The sequence below is a fragment of the Gracilinanus agilis genome, chromosome 2, assembly GCF_016433145.1.
Source record: "Gracilinanus agilis isolate LMUSP501 chromosome 2, AgileGrace, whole genome shotgun sequence".
Lineage (NCBI taxonomy): Eukaryota > Metazoa > Chordata > Mammalia > Didelphimorphia > Didelphidae > Gracilinanus > Gracilinanus agilis.
This window is the reverse complement of record NC_058131.1, coordinates 269,055,307-269,079,570: the sequence shown is the minus strand read 5'-3', so window position 1 is coordinate 269,079,570 and position 24,264 is coordinate 269,055,307. Positions and strand designations below refer to the sequence as shown.

General features: G+C 46.3%; 3 protein-coding genes across 9 annotated transcripts; 1 reads left to right on the top strand and 2 right to left on the bottom strand.

The window, feature by feature from the left end:
• Window positions 1-7,426: 7,426 nt before the first annotated feature.
• Window positions 7,427-12,386, bottom strand: STPG3 (sperm-tail PG-rich repeat containing 3). The gene is given in 9 exon segments (XM_044659661.1): window positions 7,427-7,560; window positions 8,023-8,131; window positions 8,134-8,142; window positions 8,290-8,388; window positions 8,480-8,581; window positions 8,684-8,772; window positions 11,399-11,533; window positions 11,617-11,804; window positions 12,277-12,386. Coding segments are annotated over 9 exon segments (975 nt in total).
• Window positions 12,387-14,269: 1,883 nt separating this feature from the next.
• Window positions 14,270-20,512, top strand: FAM166A (family with sequence similarity 166 member A). Its single transcript, XM_044663924.1, has 7 exons — window positions 14,270-14,325; window positions 15,169-15,383; window positions 15,476-15,753; window positions 15,909-16,035; window positions 17,393-17,487; window positions 19,264-19,381; window positions 20,424-20,512. The coding sequence occupies exons 1-7, from the start codon at window positions 14,270-14,272 to the stop codon at window positions 20,510-20,512; spliced, it is 978 nt and encodes a 325-aa protein (XP_044519859.1).
• Window positions 20,503-23,492, bottom strand: TUBB4B (tubulin beta 4B class IVb). Of its 7 annotated transcripts, none has more exons than XM_044663918.1 (5): window positions 23,387-23,492; window positions 22,805-22,913; window positions 22,553-22,663; window positions 21,480-21,739; window positions 20,503-21,443 (listed from the first exon to the last, which is right to left on the bottom strand). In XM_044663918.1, exons 1-5 carry the CDS (start codon window positions 23,441-23,443, stop codon window positions 20,679-20,681), a joined length of 1,302 nt encoding a protein of 433 aa, XP_044519853.1. In that variant the 5' UTR covers window positions 23,444-23,492; the 3' UTR covers window positions 20,503-20,678. The 7 variants fall into 7 exon arrangements, with proteins under 7 accessions (XP_044519853.1, XP_044519854.1, XP_044519857.1 ...); XM_044663919.1 differs by having other exon boundaries at window positions 20,503-21,513; window positions 21,586-21,739; XM_044663922.1 differs by having other exon boundaries at window positions 20,503-21,286; window positions 21,623-21,739.
• Window positions 23,493-24,264: the final 772 nt, after the last annotated feature.

Below are 24,264 nucleotides of genomic sequence, written 5' to 3'. Positions count from 1 at the left end.
GCTTTTGGGACAAACTGTCAGATTGCTTTCCAAAATGACTAGATGAGGTGCATCGATGTACCTATATTTCCTCAACTCTTCTAGGCTGTCATTTTCCTTTTGGTCAGCTTTGCCAATCTGATGGGTATGAGATGGATCCTCAGAGTTGTTTTAATTTGCATTTCTCTAGTTTTTAGTGATTTGGAGCATTTTAGATGGTAATTGATAGCTTGAATCTCCCTCTAAAAAACGGACTATTCATATCCCAATTGGAGAATGGCTTTTATTCTTATAAATAAATTCTTATGTGAATCATTTCCCTATATATCTTAGAAACAAGAACTTTAAAAAAATAAAAGACCTTTATCCGAAAAACTTGCTTCAAAGATTCTTCCCTTCCCCCATTTACCTGCTTCTTTTTAGCTCCTTGGTTTTGCTTGTACAAAAACTTTTTTTTTAATGTAATTAAAACCACTCATTTTTTACCTCCTGTGACCCTTCTTTACCTTTTGTTTAGCCATTAACTTTCCCTCATTCATAGATCTGACAGGCAATTTCTTTCTTGCTTCTCTAATTTATGATTTATGTTTAGTCATATAGTCATTTGGATAAGCTCAAACTTCTGAATGGCAGTCAGATCTCCCTGGAGCTGCAGAAGCTTAAGGGGCAAGTCCTCTACATATCCCTTGGCTTAAGAACTTCCAACTCTGGGAACTGCTCAGATTGTTTCCCTCCCCACTATCCCCAACACGTATAACTAACACGCCTGGGACATCATTCTCTTCTTGCTTGAGTCGGTATTTATATCTTGCTCCCAAGGTGAAGAACTCATTTACTCATATATTCCTTGTTCTACTCTAATTATAGAACTTCTCCATTTTTTTTTTTAAACCCTTACCTTCTGCCTTAGAATCAATACTATGTATTAGTTCTAAGACAGAAGATTGGTAAGGGTAGGCAATGGGGGTCAAGTGACTTGCCCAGAGTCACACAGCTGGGAAGTGTCTGAGGTCAGATTTGAACCTAGGACCTCCCGTCTCTAGGCCTGACTCTCAATCCACTGAGCTACCCAGCTGCCCCCTCCACTTTCAATGTACTTCTTATGCATTAGCTCGCTCTTCCTGGTCTTTTGGGTACCCAGCATTTTATTGGAGTTAAATTATCTATAACAAGCTGTGTGTGTGTGTGTGTGTGTGTGTGTGTATGAAAACTTTTTAATTAACAAAAATGTTTTTTCTCTCTATCTACACATATACATTAACGATGTATATGTGGTATGTGGATATATATAGTATGTATCTCCGTATGTACCCTTCTTGGAGTTCGACACAGAAAGAAGCAAAGCATCCAGCCATGGTCAACAAAGGTGGAAATCAGTCTCCCTTCTGTTAATACTTCCATTAAGTATGAATAATAAAAAAAAAGAAAGTCCTAATTTGTAACCATTGCTGACTCTAAGGTACAAATGCTCATAATGAAAATTTAGCACTCAGCTGGCTAGATCCCAGATCATATCCATGCCTCTTTGAGAGGAGGCCAATATTACACGGCCAACCACATATAGGTGATATTATCTATTATATATATGCATATTATCTATAACACATACATATACACACACATATATCCTCCCTAGCCAAATCTACTTATGCCAGTTAAGTCCCGCCTCTTCTGGAAGTATCCCTGACCACCTGTGTTGGCCTGAATACTGGATTCAGAGGTCTGACAAACGGAGCGTGCTACCACTGGTTTATTTACATAGACTTTATTGAAAGTCAGAGAGAGAGAAGTTAGCAGTCTCTAGACAGCCCTCCAGGGCTGCCGGCCCATCCGCGTGCTTCCACGGGCTTCAGGACCCTTGGGGAGGGGGAGGGGGGTGACCACCAGTGCTGGAAGTTTGTTCTATAGAAGAATTTCTAAAATAACTGAAGAATGTCTTTTTTTTTTTTTTTTTTTTTGTAGAGGGAAGATGGGGTGGGGAATGTTTAGAATAAGGTTCATATCAAAGAGACTTTGGCTGAGCTTAGCCTGATCCAGCTGGTGTTTACTTAGCAGAGTGTTTTCTCCACCCTGGGTTCAAGTACCAGTATTATTCCAAGCTTGGGTAACACAAGCAATCCTGGGGGATTTGTAGTGGTTCTCATTCTGGACCCGCTTCTAGAATGCTGCCTAATCTGTAAAGATCTCTTCTCTCCTTCAAACTCCTATAGATTTACCATCTCCTTCACTTAGTAGTTAACAAAATGGAGAAGACCTCTGCACTGTTATTAAACTTGATTTTTATATTCTCCCATTAGATTAGAAAGGACCTAAGGAAACAGACATTGCTTATCTATCTCCCCACCACAAGGCCTGGAACCAGGAGGGCTGCTAGTGTAAGCAAAGGCCCCACAAATACCACACAACCACTGGCCTTGGCCTTGCACCGCCTGGGGCCTGGGGCAATCACGGAAGCCTCCTTTGCCTCCCTTTCCACATCTGCAAAATGGAGATAACACCTACCTCCTGGGTCAGTCGTGAAGACCAAATTGGGCCATAGAGAGGGCTTATTAATACCTGGCACCCAGGAGGAGCTGTCATTACTGTTGTGATTAGGGTCTTCCATCAGCGGGCCATTTGGGAGGCCCTTCCTTGCAAGGCTAAGCTGCACTGGCCAGACCACGAAAGGGCCTGGAGAATAAGAGGGAAACTACAGGGGGGTATTTCCCTCCAATTCACCCCCTAGGTAGCTTTTCCCTAGTCTTAAGGAATTCATGATCTCCAGAGGCATGGAAGAGATGGTCTCTTTCCCCTGCAGCCAGAGGCAGGCCATTAAATCCCCCAATGTCTCTGTGACTCTTCCTCCTTCCCTCTCTCTTTCCCTCCCTCTCTCTCTTCCTCCCCTTCTTTTCTAGCCAGGCTGGAGGGAGTACAATAGCCTCTATTTTCCCAGAGCCAAATAAAGAGAAAACTAGTTCTTGGCCAACCTTCAGAGCAACAGTGCACCTTAACAAAGATGTGTTTGTGCAGGTGCATGTATGACATACACTACATGAGCATGTATATATAGGAGAGAGACACAGGCAGAAGTCATCCAAAGGAGAGCCATCCGAGCTAGGAAGCACAGGGGAAAGAATGGCGGGCTGGAGATGGGCTGGCCTGGCTTCCAATCTGGCCCCTTCTAGCTGTGTGACCCTGGGCGTGTCACTTAACCACTACTGTTGGGCCCTTGTTGTTCTCCAGCCTTAGAATAGATAAAAGACCAAAGAGACTTAAAAAAAAAAAGCCGGCCCTAGCCTCCAGGCAGCCAGGTAATTAGATGCCCAGGCCCCAGTGGTGGGGAAACTGGGAGAGGGCTGGGAGAGCCCATTCTGGGATGGAACTCTGCAGAAGAGACCTGAATTGGGATCAGGCAAGATTTCACAGGCTTGCCGTCTTGCTCCCCTGAACCTTTTCAGGACGGAGCAGTCTTGCTTCTCCTACCTGAAAGGACAGACTGTGGAACAGAAGGGGTAGGCCAGGTGGGCATTATCTGCATACCTGTGCTGACAGAAGGCTGCCTAGGTCCCGCCCAGGCCTCCTCCCCTCATCCAGCCTTTTCCAGTTTCTCCTGGTGGGGCCCAGCATGGGAAGGAGAGCCAAGGTTATGCCCCTCCAGCTCCTCCCAGCCACTCCCAGGATGACTTCATTCCCTCTCTGAAGTATTTACAGCCCGGGGAGAATCGGATAAAAGCACATCTCCCACCGGGAATCCTGTTAGGTCTGAGCTAATCTCAGCAAAAAGGAGGACCAGCCCAGGATCTAGTCCTTAAGGAGTCCATCCAGGAAAGCCACTGTCCAGGAGGCTTAGACCTGGAAAGGGGCCCCAGAGCCTTGGTTGGTGAAGACATGGCACGTGTGCAGAGCCGGCCCTCGGAGAGCTGCTCCGTTCTCCCTCTTGCCAGCGCTGGAGGACATTTTTGGAATGCCCCACACTTCTGCCCAGCTGCCCAAAGCATGCACTTTCTCCCTCAGCTCTCTCCAGTAGGTAGTGGTAGGTAGCCTGGGCTCACAGACAGCTTGAATATGCTCTCTGGGCACTCTTTAAAGGTTTGTCATGGCCGCCGAGAGGTTCTCTGGGCACAGATTTGGCCAGGTTCACAACTCCCAGACAGGAAAGTTCAGAGCCCTGTATCCACCTAAGAACTGGGTCCAGCCCAACTCATGCCCACCCCCAGCTGCCATTGCTCCTCAGTGGCCTTGTATTTCTGCAGATCTTGACAGACGACTCCACACAGGAGAGCCCCTGACATGCTACAACCCAATTCCAGTCTGGGAACACAGCCCTGCAAGATACCCAAGCTAAAAACTACAAACCGCTTCCTGAGGACTCGCTTTCTGCCAGCTGGCTAAACCCTATCAAAGGGCTAGGAAAATTGGGGCTACTTTCTAGACCCACTGAATCAAGTTCTTTTGGTATCCTAAAGGTTGTTATGTTCGGAACCTCAGAATCCAAAATGGAGGCCTGAAAGAGCTGAAATAGGGCATCTGGAAATAGCAGCTCAGGATGAAGTAGGATGTAGGGAATGATTCTGGCCTTGGCTCTGGAGAAGATATCTGTTTTGGTGGGCTCCTGAAAGGTACCCTAGAAAGAGGAATGACTAGTCTTTAAGACAGCCTCCTGAGGGAAATGAGGATATGCACGGAGCTTGGACATGGAGCTGTGGGGCCCAGAATCTGGCCGCACAAAAAGGAGATCCACAAGCTGGGTAATGTCCAGGGGAAGGGGACCCTCATGGTAAGGAAACTTGAAACCATGAAGGCTGAGGATAGTCAACCTGGAGAAGATGTAGGGAGGACCTGCATTCAAGTATTTGAAAAACTATCACTTGGAATTGGGATTCACTTGGCCTTCAGAAGGCAGAACTAAAATAAACAGAAATGTCAGATTTCAGCTCAACACAAAGAAAAACAACCTAACAAATAGAAATGGGCAAAAATGGTATGGGTGGCTGCCAGGTTTCCCATTACTGAAGATCTTCAGGGAAAGCCTGGGAAACCCCTCACTGGGAATACTGCCAGGGGATTGGATGAGATGAGCTTGGTGGGGAAATGGCAGGGGCCTTGGACTAGATGACCTTGTCCACAGGAAGACTGGATGATCTTATAAGAACTCTGTAGCACAGTAGGGTAATCAGAAGACAGAATGTTCTCTTAAGGGAGGGCAGGGGGCAGCTAGATGGATAGAGCCAGGCCTGGAGATGGGAGGTCCTGGGATCCTATCTGGCCTCATACACTTCCTAGCTGTGTGACCCTGAACAAGTCACTAAATCCCCATAGCCTAGCCCTTATTGCTCTTTTGCTTTAAAATCAATATGTTGATTCTAAGAAGGTAAGGGTTTAAGGGGAAAAAAAAGTAGTATAGGAGGATGGGATTACTCTTTTATAACTCTAGGAAGACCCTTTGAATGCTAGGCCCATGCCTGATGGAAAGAACTCTAGATTTGGAGTCTGACAACCTGAGTTCAAATCCCAATTTGGTCACTTTGATGTGACTGAAAAGACAACCTCTCTGATGCAGTTCCCTCTTTGGTAAAACGATTGGACTAAATGGTTTCTCCAAGGTTCCTTGCAGCTCAGAAGCTATGATGCAATCATCACCGGGCTCACTGCTTATCAGGGGATGTACCTTAACCCCACTGGAGAACGTGAAGCCCCTCCCCCCCATAGAGGATGAAACTGCCTCCCATTTACTCCCTCAGCTGATATGTGTAGAATGTGTTGTCACTGCTTCACTGAGGACTTGTTCAAACCAAAATTTTATATTTAAAATTTATCAACTTTTTTCATAAACCTTCATTTTTCATCATTTCTTCCAAATAGTACCATTTTGTGGTTTTTTCCCCCTTGGGGCATGAGAGTGACAGTCACAGCTCCTGCAGACACTGCAGGGTAGGAGGGAATCGGTGTGGATCCAGAGCAATTCCTCTCTCATCATGGGAAGAGGGGGCTGCTGCAGCCCACACTGGACGAAACACGGCCACAGATGAGGCCGGGACTGAGATCAGGCAAGTTTTCACAGGATTGCTGCCTGTTCCTCTGAACCTTTTCAAAACCGACCAATTGTGCTCATCTCACCTCTCTAAAACCAGCAGAACCCAGAACACTGCAGCTCCCAAGCACATAGCAGCAGCCCCAGCCAAGGGCAGATATGATAGGGACAAAGGACCAGACCACCAAGAGAACATGAGAGAAGAGAAGAGAACCAAGACTTGCAGGGACTAGGAATCCCCTTGTCCACAGAACAAGCCCAACTCCCTGTGTGAAATCTGGAATGTGTTGGCTAAGAGCAAAGCTTCCACTCAAAAGTCCCAATTCCCCAAACACTTGCCCTCTCCTCCTATGCCAGGCAGGCCTGCTCCATTTGGGGTCTATTTCAGGACCCTTCTAAGCTAGGGCAGTGCTGGGATTATGGAGAGGGCGGGACCCCATAATACCAGAGAGGGAGTTTGGGGACGTGTTTTACTTGATACTGAACACAAACAGCATGCCAACAACTCACATACACATCTGTGCACAAACACACAGCTCAGAACTTCTGCCAACTCACTCCCCTATCCTGAGGTTCCTTCCCCTTCCTGGGTAGCACCCCCAGAGGCTTTGTGATTTCTCTAAGGCAGGTCAAGCCAAAAACAGCAGCCAAGGATGCCCAGTGGCAGGAGCCTTCCCCTGAGATCTGTCTCCTCACTGGAGGAGTCTCATCACATGAAGGGAGAGAGGGAATGTGTTCTTAAAGATATATCTAATGTACAGGCCTTAGTTAGCCTGGGGATCTAACTCACACAAAGAAAGTGTCTCCTAGTGTGGGGTATGACTGCCAGCTGTGGCTGCAGTCTGCCTAGTCCCCACTCACGTCATCTCCCTTTGGTTCTATAGGAGTTCTTAGGGCGGAGTTGCCCACTTTAGCTCTTCACTGAGGCCCGGGGCCCTGAAAGCCTGCTGACCTCAGCTTTAGCAAGAGATCATGGCTAGAGAAAGACAGAGAAAGAGATACAACCACAAAAATAGCCAAAGAGAAGACAGAAAAAGTAGCACCCACTACTTTGTATTGTGTTATCCTTAATTTTTAAGTGTGTGGATTTTGCTCATAATACTGAATGTGTTATTGTGTACTCTGTATCTTATTCTGAATGTCGGTTATCAATCTGTGTGTAAACTGGTAGCCATGAATGGAATAGAGAGTCTAGGAAAAAACAATATATAACTATATAACAAGAGAGGCACAAGATTGGACCTGGGCAGGGCTGGGGCTCTAAGACCAAGGCTTCTGGTTCCAGAGCGTAGGAAGGAACCCAGGGGAAACCTCTGGGTTCTGGGTTCTATCAAGTGGCCCAGGATCCTGAGGTCCCACGTTCTAATGTATAGCACAGGCCACAGGGAGGGATCCAGGTTCAAGAGCGAGGCTCGAAGGCCCCAGGCTTCCAAGGCTCTAGAGGGAGCAGAAGGGCCCTGTCTCATGCCTCTTAGGCCTGCGCTCACCCTGGATGAGGACTCCTGGGGTTGACGGATAGCGAGAATTGTAGGAATCTTCAACATAGTATGCAGCTGGCCCTGGGGTATGAGCTATAAGGAGGAGGAGAGCTAAGTAAAGATACCAGAAGTCCAAGCCCCACAACTTGGAACTCCACCACCCCCTGATTAGGCCCTGGAGACCTTCTTTCCCCATCCATGCTCCTACTTTTGGTCTCCAGAGATCCCAATTCTCCTAAAGTCTTCATCTTCCTTGTGAGTCCCAGAGATTCTTCTCTGGACCCAGAGACTCCAATCTTCCTTCCAGAACCTTAAAGCCTCATTTCCCATTTTTATTTCTGCCTCAGAGACCCTCTCTACCTATCCCCACTTCGTTACCACCTCCTCCCCAAGATTCTAATTCTCAGCTTCTTTTCTAGATCTCTAAAACTCCCCTCCCCTCCCCTCGTTCCCAGATACTTCGTTACTCTTACTTGACTCCTAAGATCCTCCCCAGACTAATGGTTCCTCATCCCAAGGACGGCACTGCATGCCCTTTCCAGTCCCATGTCTTACCAGGACTGATCCAAGTGTTCAGAGCCTGGGCCCGACTCATAGAGAAGGCAGGAGAGCGAGTACCCTTCAGCTGAAAGCCTGGGACAACGTTGTAGGTATTGGGGCTGGGTCGCATTTCCTCTGTGGAATTGGAAGTGTAAAAGAGCAGCCTGCAGACAGCAGCATCAAGCTAGGAGATCTCCTTCCCTCCTACCCCGCCCCCCAGCCCAGAACGACTGTGGGGTGCTATGGGGAGTAGCCAGGGCTGCACTTACTAGCCTTGGAGACCAGCCTCCTGTGGCCAAAGGTGAAGGCAGGAAAGCTGGGCCGGCTGGGCTGCTGGGGCCCCAGGCTGCAGGGCTGCGTGTAGTGGAACGGGGATGGCCACTGCAGGGGGGATCAGAGAGGAGACAGTCAGCACACCGGAGCCTGAAGCCCTGCACCACCACCTCTCCCTCCACCTGTCTCACTACGGCACCAGGGAACATCCCACACCGTTGGGCCCACGCACATACTGCCGAGAATCCTTCCCGTCTGGTTTAGGAACTAGGCCAAGGTGTGGGGGAGTGAGCCCATCAATCTGAGTGCAGTCATGGGACAAAGCAAAGGCTAGAGGCTGGGCCAGGGTAGAGCCGGGGGGCTGGAGGCCAGGTCTGAGGGGGTCCAAGAAAGTCCTGTGTACCTTCTTCTCCCGGAGGAAGTCTGCCTTCTGTGTGAAAGGGCTTTCACTCTGGAACCAGGCAGTTTGCCATGCCCTGCGGCCACCACCATCTGCAGGGCATGTTGGGAGTCAAGAGGGTCCCAGGGAGAGAAAAGGGGACCGGAGGCTTGGGCCTCCTGGGGGTGGGGGAGGAAAATCAGGGATGGGGGTAAGCAGGCAAGCCTGAATTTAAGAGGGTACCAAATGGGATCCACACAGGACTGGAGAGTGGTAAAGGGTGAAGGCTGGAAGGGTTAGGGCAAGGCTCCTCAGACAGATGTGAATACTGGCTCTATAGAATCTAGAAGTCAGAGCGAGGCATCTCTCACCCTTTTCCTTAGGCCCAGCAAGCTGGGGGCTGCCCATCCGAGCTGAGACCAGGAAGGGCCACAGGGACAGGAACAATCTAAACCTTTGAACAGGCCAAGAGGTCAGTACTGTGCACAGAGGCAGGGATGGGAGAGAGTTGCTCCTTCCCACACTGAGGGCTCTGTGGGACTGACAGTTTGCCATCGTGGGTGACCTGGCTAGAGGACTTTGGGAGGGGTGGGAAGAAAGGGGGCATCCTCTTGGCATCAGGAGTAGTCACTGTAAGCTCCTACTCAGTGGGCCTCCCCAAAGAGCAAGAGGTAATCAGGGCACAGAGCTATATCTTGATTGGGAAAGGAAGAAAACCATCATGAATGGGCCAGCAACCGTTCCACTCCAACCAACTTTCACATCTCAGGGAAGACTCTGTCCCTCTGCCACTCTCCTGCCTTGAGCTGAAGACATTACCCATCATCAGGACATGCCCAATATTCTGTCATGGACAGAGGTGGTGGTGGTGCTGGTGGTGGTGGTGTGAAGAATATATCTCTTCCCACTCCTATTCTTCTGAGGCCCCTGGATATAGCAAATACTAGCTAGTATCTAGTTCAAGCAAAATTGGTTGAAGTAGGAAACCTCTATAGACTCTTTCCTGGAATTCATAGCTAAAAAAAAATCATCTCCAGGACCAGCTAGATGGCTTAGTGGAGTGAGAGCCAGGCCTAGGGATGGGAGGTCCTAGATTCAAATCTGGTCTCAGATACTTCCTAGCTTGGGTGACCCTGGGAAGTCACTTAATCCCCAATGCCTGCCCCTTATTATTCTTCTGCTTTGGAACCAATACATAGTATTGATTCTAAGATGGAAAGTAAGGTTTAAAAAACAAAACAGTCTCCCTTTTTTGTTTCTCTCTTCTTTCTTTCTACCCACTCCTTGCAACTTGACTTCCAAGCTTAACCAGCACTGCAAATGAAACTATTCTCTCCAAGGCTACCACCAAACAAGAATTAGTATTTTTTCTCAGTCCTTATCCTTCTTGACCTCCCTACAATTTTTGACAGTATTGACCACTAATTTCCTCTCCTACTCACCTCTAGATGCTCCACTATTCTCTTTCCTGATTCTTCTCTAACCTAGTTGACCATTCCTTAATAGTCTCATCTACTCCCCAAGATACACCCCAAGGCTCTGCCCAGGGACTTCTCCCTACACATTGACTCCCATAGGCTCAATTGTTAATTTTTGCAGATTATTCTCAGAGGAATCTATCTGTCCCTGAGTCCCATATCTCCACACTGTTCCACAAATTTTACATGTTCACAAAGGAACTTGGCTTCCATAACTATCTACCCCTCCACAATTCTCATTTGAGGTTAAGGGTCCTTTACCATGCCAGCTTCACAACCTTGGCATCGTCTTCCTTCTACTCCTCAGTCTCTTTCATGTTGCCATATCCAATCAGTTGCCCAGTCTTGTTGATCAGTAGCATTCCCTGAATCATTTCTCTTCTCTCTACTCTCATGCTCACCACACTAGTATAGGTTTTTATCTCCTCTTGTCTGGGTTGTAGCAGTCTCTTCAATGAACTCCCTGGCTTCCAGTCTTTTCCCTCTCCTATCCAGTTGTCGAATAACCTGCCTGAAGCACATATCTCACTGTGTCCTTCTATAATTGAACAACCTTCAATGGTTCCAATTGGAACCTCTAAAGTACAAACTTAATAAAAGCTTGCCATTTATAGCTCTTCACATGATGTAGCTTCAGCTTATTTTGCTAGTTTATTGACCACTATAATCTCGTCTCAGTCAAACATGCCTTCCTTCTATTGATACTCCATTTCCCACCTCTGGGGTCTTTGCCCAGGTTATTCCCTGGATCTGGAATGCAATTGCTCCTTACCAGCTCTTCTAAGGACCTTTAGCTTCCTCTGAATCTCACTCATGTACTACCCTATGGGCAACCTTTCCTGACCATCTCCCTAGTTGTTGTTGTTCTCTTTCCCTCTTCTTATTACTGAATAAATACTATCTCTTTACATATTGTATCCTTCAAGGAAAATGCAAGTTTTTGAAGTCAGGGAATGTATTTCATTTTATATTAGCATCACTGGTGCCCAGTAAAGTGTCTTGCATAAAGTTAGGCAATCAAGAAATGCATATTTGATTGGACTGGAAGTTGCCAGATGATAAACACAGGACTGAACACCTTTTCTCCTCCTGGACACAGTGTCATTTGTCTACACTACTCTCCCCTTCCACTGAGGGCACAACTTTTTTGCCTCTTTCCTATAGGTACAAAAAGTTCAAAGGTGAGAGCAGTTATATCCCAAGATGGGGGAATTGCTCAGGAGAGGACAATGTGCTGGGAATGGGGCAGGGGAAGTCATACCCCGGGGAGGTGTCTTGCAGCGAATGCTGTATTGGGGATGTGGTGAAGACTCTCGGATGCTCACGTCAGGTACAGAGTACTGGGTTGGCCCTGGGGTATCCATGTCTATCAGGATCGGGGGTCGTCTTTCAAAGCCTAGGCATAAGAGACAGAATTGAGTTCCTGAGGAGCTGTGCCACTGCCCCCTTCCCCCAACCTTGAAATAGTCTCAGACCTACCTACATCCCACATGGCTCTGCATTTACTGAAGTCTTTTACATTTCTGATTCGAAGAAGTTCTGGATCCTGCACCAGGGTGACTCCTCCCATACGGAGATTTTGAAGATTCTGGGGTGCTGGAAGCTTTGCAGATTCCCACTTGTCTAGAGTTAGGGGGCGCGAGGGATGACCCCGAGCCAATTTCCTCCTGTCCAAGGGACAGGGATAGATAATGCATAACACAGAACTTTAGGGATTCAACATTCATAATTATGCCAATCCCTTTCTCTCTGAGTGCCATTCCCCTATCCTACTCCTACCTGGAGAGTATCACTCCCTAATCCTATCCTAGCCCTAACCATACATCCCTTAAAATGGTCTATAAATATGTATTATTAATTCTATCTTCATCTCCATCCTCTTTCCAACTCCAATCATATCCCATTGTAGTTTCCATATCCAACCATTCCTTATTTCATTCCCATTCTTCCATCTTCATCCCCATCCTATATGATTCCCTAATTTCATTTCCATCACATCTCTATTATCATCCTTATCTCTTTTCTCAAACCTATTCTCCACTCCTCTTTTGGTTCTTGATTCCTCATCTCTTAATATATCTCTTAATTCCATACCACCTTCCTAACGGCTCTCAACCTTCCAAATCTGAGGCCAGTTACCCGCTAGGGGGTGTTGGCTGCCTTGTCTGTATACCACCATGGGTCCAATGTTGGCCTCCATTCATATAAAAATTTGCCAAAAACTTCACAGCCTTCTGATCAAAATTCATCTTTTTCTGATCTAAATACGTGCGCTCTGTTGGCTTATCTAGACTTTTCCCAAGTCAGATATCATCGTCTTGTCACAAAGGTCCCCTTATTGTTGCCATGGTGAAGAATGGGGAAAAGGTGTTCTAGTTCTGAAGAGAATGAGATGGAGAGGAAGGGACTGGATGTAGATCTGAAGACAGAGCTGAATGATCCAAATTACAGCCCACTTTTCTCACCACTACGTTTTTTCCAGCTCAGGAGTATCAATAGGGTCTCAAAATTGCCTAAAGGACTGTAGCCTACTTCCAAGGCTCATGATCCTGTGAATGAGGGTTAAGAAAGTCCTCATAATGAGTTCACTTCTTCCCATCCCAATATTCATTAACTGTTTTTTCCTCTCTGTTTATTTTGCTTCCTTGTTCACTCACTTCCCATTTTCTGCAGCCCTGGATTCCTAAATCCTCAAACTCCTTGGCTGACGTTAGAAAATTTGGTCAGGGTCTACAACCTTCTCTCTCTCTAAAGGAGAGTCTCTGGAAGACTTGAGGACTCAGTAGATTAGGTAATTGGGATAGAGGGGAGAGAAAAGAGAAAAGAAAAAAGAAGTACCAGGCAACATTTTTAGAGCCCTTGGTGATACCCCACTCTACCCCCTATCTAAGGATCTATTATATGTTCCTAATTTCCCTTTTGTCCCTCAAAACACATGGAACTTTCTATCAATTGAGGACAATCTCAACCAATATATTTCACTGGTTCAGAGACTGTCTCTGTATTAATGACTCCTCTTGCTCTTTGGCCCTTCTTCTTGACCTATATGTATCAGGATTTCCTTTGAACAGCAGAATTATTAAAAAGGAAACATACATACCTCACTGACATCATCATCGGGCAGAATCAGAAGGATCTAGAGACAAAAATTCACTCAATGTTCAACAAAGCTGGGATGGAGCAGGGGAAGCACAGGGAACTTGGGCAGCTTAACGAGATTGAGAAACTGAGTGCCTGTCTAGTGTTATAGACAGCTACCATGTGGGAGAAGGAAAAGAAGATATGATTTTTTGTCTACTGGGGGCTCAAAGTCTAATTACAGCAACATTAAATCTAGAGATATATGGACCAGTTCCCTTAAGAGATGTGGAAACTGAAACCCAGAGAAATGATTTACCTAAAGTCATCAGTGTAAGTATCAGAGTTGAGATTTGAGTCCATAAGCCAACTGCAAATGTAGTGCTCTTGCAATAATAGCAAGATTTTTGCCAACACCACAATGGGAAACACAAAATAATTCAAGATGCTTCACAGTATATAGTAGTGCTAGAGAAGGTTCAGAAAAGGGAGAGTTAAGAATAGGGCAGAACCATCAGGGAAGACTTCTTGGAAGAAGAATGAATGACTTTGTGCTATGGAAGATTATCCCTAACCACAAAATTGAAATCACTGACTGATAAATAGAAATAAATGTCATCTAATAAGGTAGTAAAATTTTCCACTAGTCAAAGGCCTTGGGTTTAAGATAGAAACCACATGGAAATTGACCAAACAAGATGGAGGGATGGGGAGGGTGCATGGGGGCCAGGAGGATAGGGGTTCTTTTACCATTCACCCTCCCAACAAAGTGACAGTGAGATGTGTGATCCCTAGGTCTGGTGCAAGTTTTGAGTTTTCAGGTGGTCATCGAATCCTGAGGGCTTTAGAGACTAAGACAACCTAGGGAGGCATAAAGGCTAAACCAACACACAGAAATCTGGAGTGGATAAAAAGGAGGAAGCAGGCTTGCTGGGGTTGTTCTAGACTTGGTACCATCTCTTCACAATGGTTGCCCAGGTAACAATCTCCTTTGAGCAAAGGGGTCTGATGTCCTGGCCAGGCTGAGCCCAGTTGAGGAGGTGCTGGGGTTGTAATGATAGCAGCTAAGGGTCACAGCCTCTTCACACCGGAGCCACACTATATTCCTGGGTGAGAATGCTTATGAAGGCTCCTGTTTAGGAACTGGAGTTAATGGCAGGAGGTTTAGGAGTTTAGAGTTTGGGGAACTGGGGCATCATGGGCCAAGGAAATGGCAAGTGGGAAGACTAGGAAATTCGGATTAGGAAGAAGAAAAGACTAGAGGGAAGGTGTCAGAAACCAGGTGATAAGCAAATTAATAGAGAGGGAAACTAGACCATCAGGTAGAGGAATGATATGGCTGAGGGGCTGTGGAGAAGGTTCTGGGGAGAAACACACATAGTAATTTCACCCTGCCTTCTCTAATTCACTTCCATCTCCTTCCCCCTGATTTACAATCTGCCCCAGTGTCTTCAAAAGGATGAAAAAGATTCTTGTATTGACTCTGTTCTCCCAGATCTGGAATCCTGTATTTTTTTGTTGTTCAGTCATGTCAGTCCTGTAGGACTCTTCATGACCCCATTTGGTGTTTTTTTGGACAAAGATACTAGAGTGATTTGCTATTTTTCTTTCTCTAGCTCATTTTACAGATGGAGGAACTGAGGCAAACAGGGTTAAGTGACTTGCCCAGGGTCACACAGCTAATATCTGATGCCAGATTTGAACTCAGGAAGATGAGTCTTCCTGACTCCAGACCATGCACTTTAAATCTCACTGCACCACCTAGCTGCTGCAACACGCATGTCTAAGGACTTTCAAATCTGAATTTGGTACACTCAGCAAGATTTTGGCCATCTACCCTTAGGGCAAGGCCATCATCTCTTTGTCTCCACTAGCCAACATGACTGCATTCCCCATTGCCTGATCCACCAGGTATTTCTGCTCCTTTCTCTGACTTCAACTCATTACCTCTAGCTATGCCGGCTTCTACCCGCAACTACGATACCAGGTGGGATACACTTATGGCCGAACCACTGCAAAGATACTGACAGATCCAACAGTGAATAAAAGCCCATGTTCTGTGTTGGCACCTATCAGTAAACCCAAGTTTATTGAAGATTTTAGCCATGATAAAACATCCCATGCACAATGGATGGATGAGAACCAGCCCCATTTCCCTCATTACTCAGGTGAGAAGCCAAGGCATGTACCTCCTTCACTTTTCTATGTCCAACTCAGGGACTCTCCCCCATTCATATTTTTTACCTCCTTATCCGCCCAGGATTCCAGCCTTTTAAGGACTTTGAGATCAGAGGACACTATATACCCTGTGAGACGGATCAACATGGAATAACCATGCCAGAAAGCAATCAATATGCGCTTCCATCAGACACAGTTGGTGAAACCATGCCCTACCCGCCTCACCCACCATGTCCACCAGGCAGGAAAGCCAATGAACCTGAAGTTGGGCATCCAGGTTTGCGGCTGGCATATGGAAAGGAAGGGTGGAAAACCTCACCCCCTCTTCAAAAGGATGCTGAAGTTCCTGGATTTACTCAGGTACATAGAGGGTTCCCTGTCAGTATTCAATTGAACCCATCCCTCTCCAGAGATCCAGAATGTAGGCTGGGGGAAGGGGAATGGGAAGGAGGTGGAGAATATGGCTCTTCAGCCAGGCTAAGGGGGTGACTCTAATTTCACCTTCCTTTTTCTAGCAGTACCATTTCCGGAGAGATGTGTATGCTCCTCAGCCACCCCAGCCAGAGACACTAGATATCGGCAGGTTTGAGAAGCTTCCCAAGCTAGACAAGCCCAACCTGATCCAGCACAAAGCCATCTCGGGTGGGTGGCTGGAGCCTCGAAGCCATGCCTGGGTCCCAATCCTGGTTCTGCCATGAACTTGCTGAGACTTTTTGGGCAAGTCCCTTCACCAATCTGGACCTCAAGAGTCTTACCTGTAAAATGAGGCATTAGATTATCTGATCTTTAAAGTCCTTTCTGAGTCTGATACACTGATTTTAAACTAAAATTTTTTCTCTCTTAGCCTTCATTCCTTCAGATGCAGCCTTGCCTCCACACTGCCCATTGCTCTTGTGCCCTCTGAGTTTCTGCTATCAGAGGTGGATATGAGAGGGACACCAAAGGCCTTGGAACAGGCCAGATGTTTAGGTCCCAGCTACCCTCCCTCTCACACTAGAGACAGACAAGACACAACGTCCAGTCTGTCATACTGATGATGACATATTACTTTGGCTCCATGGAAATCTAGAGTTCAAAACTATGCCTGTGGATGAAGGGGAGAGATGACTCAAAAAGGAAGATTAAAGTGATGCTGAAGGAGGCTAAGCCCTGACTGCTGGTGATGTGGTCGTCCTTTCATGCCTGCTTGCTGGACTGGCTCCCAGATGTCACAACACTGCACCCTGCTTACTCACAAGCCTTGGACAGCTATGTTGACACTCAGACCCTTAACGAAAAATGTACCTTTCTTTCTGTTCATGTCCCAAGAGGCCAACGGTGTGATGCAGGGAAAAGCAACACCCAAACAAAACTTTCCACTTGTGTTTCTTCCATACATGTCCATACCATTCTATCAGATAGCACTGGGGCATATGGACAGTAAAACTACCCCTACAGCATTTTGCAGCTTACACATCTTCACACGCATTTCCTCCTCACAACAAGCCTGTGAGGTGAACTGGTGGGATTACTCCAATTTTACAGCTGAGGAAACTGAGGCTCAGACAATCTAAATGACTTGCCCAAGGTCATTCAGCTAAGCAAATGACAAAGCCAGGACCCATACCCAAGCCTCCTGACTCTTAGTTAACAAGCAATTATTAAAGACACTTTATGTGCTAGGCATTGGGCTAAGTGCTTAGGGATACAAAGAACGGTGGGGAAAAAAATAATTCCAGTGCTCCTTCCACTTCATGGTCACAGAAAGGGAGTACCAATGGGTCAAGAACTATAAGGTAGGGTACAGCTAGTAGGAAACAAATGACACACAGAATTTCAATCCCATAAGCAGGTTAAAAGATGTTCCAGACACAAATCATGTAACCATGGAAAAATATTCTAAATTAACCAATTAAATAAATAAATGAAAAAGATGTGCTAGGCAGTTTCAAAAGTGAAGTTAGGGTTTCCTGCTGGATATTCCCTGGAATAGTGACATTGTCTCTTCTGCTCTACTCAGGATACGCTGGATTCGTACCACGATTTACTTGGGTGATGGGAGTCAATTATCGAGATGGTGTCCAGCAGGCAATGGACGAATTTGATAAAAGCCAGGTAAAAATTAGATACGTTTTAAGTCACTGAGTTCCTTCATACAGAGCTACTCTGTTAAATGAGGTGGTAAGTCTCATTGCAGTGTTCCCTACTGGGGCTGCTAGCAGCTAAGGACTGAAGATAATCACAAAACAAAGGGAAAAATTGCCCAAGCCAAAAGCAAACAGCCTTGAAGGGTGACAAGGGACTGCAAGTGCATTTCCCTCTAGCCCCTAAACTCCCTGCTGGCCTCCTCATGAGAAAGAACATAATTACACACATCTAAAATCTTTCTTTCCCCTTCTCATTGCTTCAGTTCTACCCAGTGCCACAATTGTGAGGTTACCACTCTCCTCAGGTACTTTATTTTTTTTAACCCTTATCTTCTATCTTAGAATTGATATTGGGTACCAGAGGCAGAAGAGAGGTAAGAGATAGCTAGGCAAGTGGGGTCAGGTGACTTACCCAGGGTCACATAGCTAGGAAGTATCTGAGGCCAGATTTGAACTTAGGAATTCCCATCTCTAGCTGACTCTCTATCCACTGAGCCACCTACCTGCCCCTTAGAGACTTTTTAAAGCACTGGCTTCATGAAGGAAGCACACAAAATCTGGGAGAGAAAGGATTACTTTAAATGGAAAATGGTACTAAAAATTCTGCCATTCGTCTTCTTATTTCCTGTTCCTCATGGATAAGCCAGGAGCTAGAGTAACAGATTTAAGCTGCCTTAGAAGACCCTAAAAACAAGGTATAAGTTTGAAAAGCCTTAATTTCTCAGCTCTTGAGGCAGAAAGGCCCTTCCTCCCTCTCTCCCACCCTACCATGAATTTAAGAAGCAGTATTAAGTTGAGGTAAAAGCCTCTTCTGAAATGTTAGTATTGCAAAAGCTGCACTAGTCCAGGAGTCACCGCTATTGCTTGATCTCTCAATGCTCCCATAGAAAGCAGGGAGCTGAAAAACTTCAGAACTGTGACAGCCCAGCCAAACACTGTTAAGAACTAGAAGAGAAGGAAAGGTAGTGCTATTTGGAATTGAGGAAAGAAAGAGCATTAAAGCCTGGAGGGGAGCCCTGGGTAAAATTCACTGACCACTTTACAGCTTCCCTGTCAGGTCAGGTTGGTGGAATATGGCCTGTACCAGGCAGTTTGGGTGGCTGGGACACCCAGAGACCCATACAGAAGGGCATAAGTATTATTAGACTACATGTTTCACATCACTGCCTCTTCCTGCTCCCCCCCCCCCCCCCCCAAGATTTCAATCCCTATGGCATAGGGAAGTTCTGTCCCAATTCATTCACCTGGTGGGGAGGTCTGCCAACCTGTACTCTCTTTTACATTATTCCCACCATCCTTCCTTTTCTAGATGCTAGGGGAGTATTGTGCTTCCTCAATGGCACCCAAACAGAAACCCAATTCTTACAGGCCTTGTAGCATCTGACACCTTCAGGTACCTGGTGCTCACTAACAAGTCCTGAGCACCACTCTTGATCTTCCTCCCATTTGGCAGGACAGTGAGATTATTCCAACCTGATAAACATCAATGTACTGAAGCCAAAATGGGGGAGAGCATTCCACAGGCTGCTTTTAGTAGTTTCCTCAGTGATAGGAATCTGGCACCAACAGGGCCTTGGAGTAAAAAGAAATGTTAATGTCAAGTTATCATTTATACAAAGGCAGGAAATACAATTTCTCAAAGGGCAGGCAAGTTAAGTTTAATTCAATATGTTGGCTTTCTTCAATAGTTACTAATGAGCCAAAAAAACTCTGCATTTGCAAGTAACAAAGAATATTTTCCCAGTTTCTAATAAGAAATCCCGTTTACGCTTTGGGAGAGAGACTACCAAGACAACACTGGCCAGACACCAAAGTTTACCACAGTCAAGGCCTGATACCTTTCTACACAGGATTCATACCAAGTATGTAAGTCGTACCTAAGTGACAAGTATTTTGAGAAAAATATGCCATAAATAGGATTAAGAGCCAGACTTTGTGCCTAATTAGTCGTTTTAAAATATCAAATGTAGTAGAATTGTGCGTCGGCTAAGGGGGACTGGGGGAGTTTGAGGGAGAGGGAAAGAACATGAAACATATGTAACTAGGGGAAAATATTCAAAATAAAAATAAAAAAAAATATCAAAACCAACCCATGGAGTAAAGGGAAATTATAATCCAGGAACTTCAAACATTACTGGACCCATTTTTAAAAATCATTCTTTATCAGAGCCCCAGTCCAGCCTAGGGTCTCCTTTGCCCTCCCTTCTAGGGAAACAAAACTTTCAACACACCTTTGTGTATTTGCACTGATCCTCCTAAAAAAATGCCATGGTTTAGGTTCTCCTACAGGGACAAAAAGTTTTGTTTACGTACATTAAATACCTGACTTATTAAAATTTTTAATATTTAAAAAAACTAAATGCTAATAAAAAATGTGGCATTACTTAGGTAGCTTTGTCACTAATAATTACAGATTTAGGTTTAGCAGAAAGTAATCCTTATAACTCAAGTCTGGGAACCACTAATAGTTTTTTCCAGTGTCAATAACAAGAGTTAAGAGGAAGGTACAACCTTCAGGTAAAAAGTCCTCCTGTGGCCAACAAATGTAGGGCACACTTAAAACTATAATCCAGATATAAACTATGGCATTGGTTTTAGTATGGTAAAATCTAAAAGGAAATATCCTGCAAGTTAATTAAGGTCCATGGCAACCTTAAAGCCATAAAGTATGGTATAAACTTTAAGAACAAGGATTTTTTAAATCTTCAAAGAAACTCAAGGTAACTCTTAGTTCTTATTAGCAAAAAGCTTATTTACCACTAATAAACTTTCAGTATCTTCCCTTAAGGGAAAGCAGCCATTTTAACAGGGAAACTCCCAGGCAATTAAAACACAGAGAAACTCATTTTGTTCTAGGAAGTCTGACATTTAGCCAGTTTCCTCAGTTCTTGTTCTCTTTTACAGCTTTAAGACATACTTATGGTTTAACATTTGGCAGTAGTACTCGTAAGGCTTACCAAAAAGAACAGAAGAGACGGAACAATGCACTATGAAAAATGCTTTAATGGTGTTATCTGTACAGCATTTGATGTCAAAGAACAGGAAAACAGCAAGTGCAGAACGCAGCGAGACATGAACATCAGAAAAACAAGTTTGTGAGTGAATAAAAAGAGTTCATACAGCTTTCAACATAATTTACAGAGTAACTGATGCACAGCTTTATGCCACCTCCTCTTCAGCCTCCTCCTCAAATTCTCCCTCCTCCTCAGCTGTGGCATCCTGATACTGCTGATACTCAGAAACCAAATCATTCATGTTGCTTTCTGCTTCAGTGAATTCCATTTCATCCATGCCCTCTCCAGTATACCAGTGTAAGAAAGCCTTTCTGCGAAACATGGCTGTAAACTGCTCAGAAATGCGCTTAAAGAGCTCTTGGATGGCAGTACTGTTACCAATGAAGGTGGCAGACATTTTCAGGCCCCGGGGTGGGATGTCACAAACGGCTGTTTTCACATTGTTGGGGATCCATTCAACAAAGTAACTGCTGTTCTTGTTTTGAACATTGAGCATTTGCTCATCTACCTCCTTCATGGACATACGGCCTCTGAACACGGCTGCTACTGTAAGATAGCGCCCATGCCGAGGGTCACAAGCAGCCATCATGTTCTTTGCATCAAACATCTGCTGGGTGAGCTCTGGCACAGTTAAAGCACGGTACTGCTGGCTACCACGGCTAGTCAGTGGAGCAAAGCCAGGCATAAAGAAGTGCAGACGGGGAAAGGGGACCATGTTCACTGCCAGCTTACGCAAGTCAGCGTTAAGCTGCCCTGGAAAACGTAAGCAGGTGGTGACGCCACTCATGGTTGCTGACACCAGGTGGTTCAAGTCACCATATGTGGGAGTGGTCAGTTTCAGGGTTCTAAAACAGATATCGTAGAGGGCTTCATTATCAATACAATAGGTTTCATCTGTGTTTTCTACAAGCTGGTGTACTGAGAGGGTTGCATTGTAGGGTTCTACTACAGTGTCCGATACCTTGGGGGAGGGTACAACGCTGAAAGTGTTCATGATTCTGTCTGGGTACTCTTCCCGGATCTTGCTGATTAAAAGGGTACCCATCCCAGACCCAGTCCCACCACCCAGAGAGTGCGTCAGCTGGAAGCCCTGGAGACAGTCACAACTTTCCGCTTCTTTTCTTACAACATCTAATACTGAGTCAACCAGTTCTGCACCTTCTGTGTAGTGGCCTTTTGCCCAGTTGTTTCCAGCACCACTCTGGCCTGAAAGAAAGAATTAGTAATCATTTCTTTTGTGCTAGCTATTAAGGCATCCTAGCATCTACAACTCCAATGCTCCCTCTTTCTCCCCCTCCAGAATCCTAGATTAAGACCCAAGTACCTCAGGGTCTCAATTCTTAAAAACTTAAAATTAAATCCAAAACAAACAAATCAATGGATAGTCACTATCAAACATCACTTTAAATAGTAAAAGCAAAAACAAAATCTCACATAATTTGGTGATGAAACAACCACTAAATATTAGGATATCAACTGTTAAATCAAGCATTAATAGGTCAAACAAAAAACCACATTATAGCACAGAAGGCAGCTTCCTTAGTCACTTCAATAACCTAAGATGCTTTCTAAAGTGAGAAAGAACCTTTTCACCCTATGCTTCCTCAACCAGAAATGTCCATGTCAAGGTGCTGAAGAAACAAGTGAAAGAACACAACTGTCAAGCTAAATAAACGAGAGCAAGTCATTTTACTGACTCTTACTTCCCTTTTGAATATACATACAACCATTCTTTTAATGTCTAGTTTTAATATTCTATGAATTTGTTAAATACAAAGTCAGGTGGGGAACAGAAAGAGAAAGCAACTATAGAGTGATGCTGTTTGTTGCCACATATCAAAGGTACCAGTGTGTGATTGCTCTTCCCCAACCCCTTTCACCTTATATAACCTTAACTCAGGACACCAAAAGATAGGGGACATACTACACTTTGCCCTCCCCCCAAAAGGGGTGTAATAGGTCAATTAAATAACTGAGAGGTGAGGAAAAAAAAACTTATAAAACATTAAAATTGCTTACCGAAGACAAAGTTGTCTGGCCTGAAAATCTGTCCGAAAGGTCCAGACCGGACAGAGTCCATTGTTCCAGGCTCAAGATCGACCAGAACTGCCCGGGGCACGTATTTCCCACCTGGAAATAGAGAAGACATTAGTCAGAGAGGCTTGGTGAGCAAGCCAAGGGAAGGAAAAAGGAAAGACCCAGTCTTTAGTCATGAGGAAAAGGAACGAGATTATAAAGGGGAGAAAAACTAGAGAGATTTAAACCATGTACCGGTTGCTTCATTGTAGTAGACATTAATCCTCTCCAGCTGCAGGTCGCTGTCACCATGGTAGGTTCCGGTGGGGTCGATACCATGTTCGTCACTGATCACCTCCCAGAACTGGAAGACATTGGCGGGTCGATCAAGCAGAGATAGACCTGAGTCACCGAGGGCGGGCTTGGCGGTGCAGCCGGTGCAGTGCGGCGCGGCGCAGGGCGGAGCCGGCCACGCCCCGGGCGGGCGGCCGAGGCCAAGTCCTCGTCCTGTTCTTCCCAACCCTCCCTCCCCTCCTTCCCCTCTCCCGCCCCCGCCCGGCTCTCCCCAAGGGGCCTCACCCAGGGCCGGGCCCGGAAGCTCCGGGAACCTGCGCAGCTCAGGAATCATGACTTGCCCTTCCCCCATTCCCCCCATACCTTCCATCTTTGCATTCACTTACAGCAGACCCCAAGCGCTGCAGCAACCACTATCTCCGCAATGCGGAGGCGCCTCAGACCCTCCAGCCGCCATCTTTCCCCACTGCCGCCACCCTCAGCAATGGTCAAGGCCGGCTCCGTTCTCCCGGGAACACTCCCACCTGGGCCACGACCGCTTACCTTTGCGCCGATCTGGTTGCCGCATTGCCCGGCCTGGAGGTGCACGATCTCCCTCATGGTAACGGCTGCGGCGACGGAGACAAACAGAAAGAGAAGCGGAAAAAGATCGGGCGCGCAGACTGCTGCAACCGACGTTTGCCGAACTCTTATATAGCCACAAGCACCCGCCTCCTCTCGCCATTTATTGGATAACGAGAACGAGGCCACATATTTTCACATACTATTGGCTCTAACTATGTCAATCTAGGGGCCCAACTCCCGCCTTCCCGTCAATTCCCCTTCGTTATTGGTGGACGATGGCCCCACTTCTGCCTATCAGAAAGCTTTTGCTCGCGCTGCAGTGCATTCTCCACTGGCTGTTTCAAATGATTGATTTGTCTTTTCATTGGCCGGCTCAGTTGAGGACTCTGAGAAGCTCACGCGATTGGTTGATAGAGGCTAGCGTCTTAGTAACCGCCGCACTGCAGCGGGAGGCGCGCAGAAGGGTGGAGCGGGCGGGTACAGCCTCGTGTGGGGGCGGAGGCTCTGCTTCAGGGTCCCAGAGGCTACTGGGGAGAGGGCCGAGGCCGCGCCCCTCTTGGAGACTGTTTGTGTAGAGGCGCGTGGCCCTGGGCAACCGTGGGCGGGGGGGTGGGGGTGGGGGGATGTGGGAGTGGGGGGGAGTGGGGAGGAGAAAGAGGCCGGCGAGTGCTTGGAAAGGCGGCGTGGTATTTGCCCAGACTTGGCTTGAACATTTAGGGGATCCCCGGGGGTCCGTGGATTGGCCGAGCCCTGGCTGGAGTGAAGGCTTGACGAGGACCGAAGGGACCTTCAGCTTCCCTCCCGCCCCCAATGGGCCTAAAGCTTTCGTCAAGGAAACTATCCAGGTGGCAGCGGGG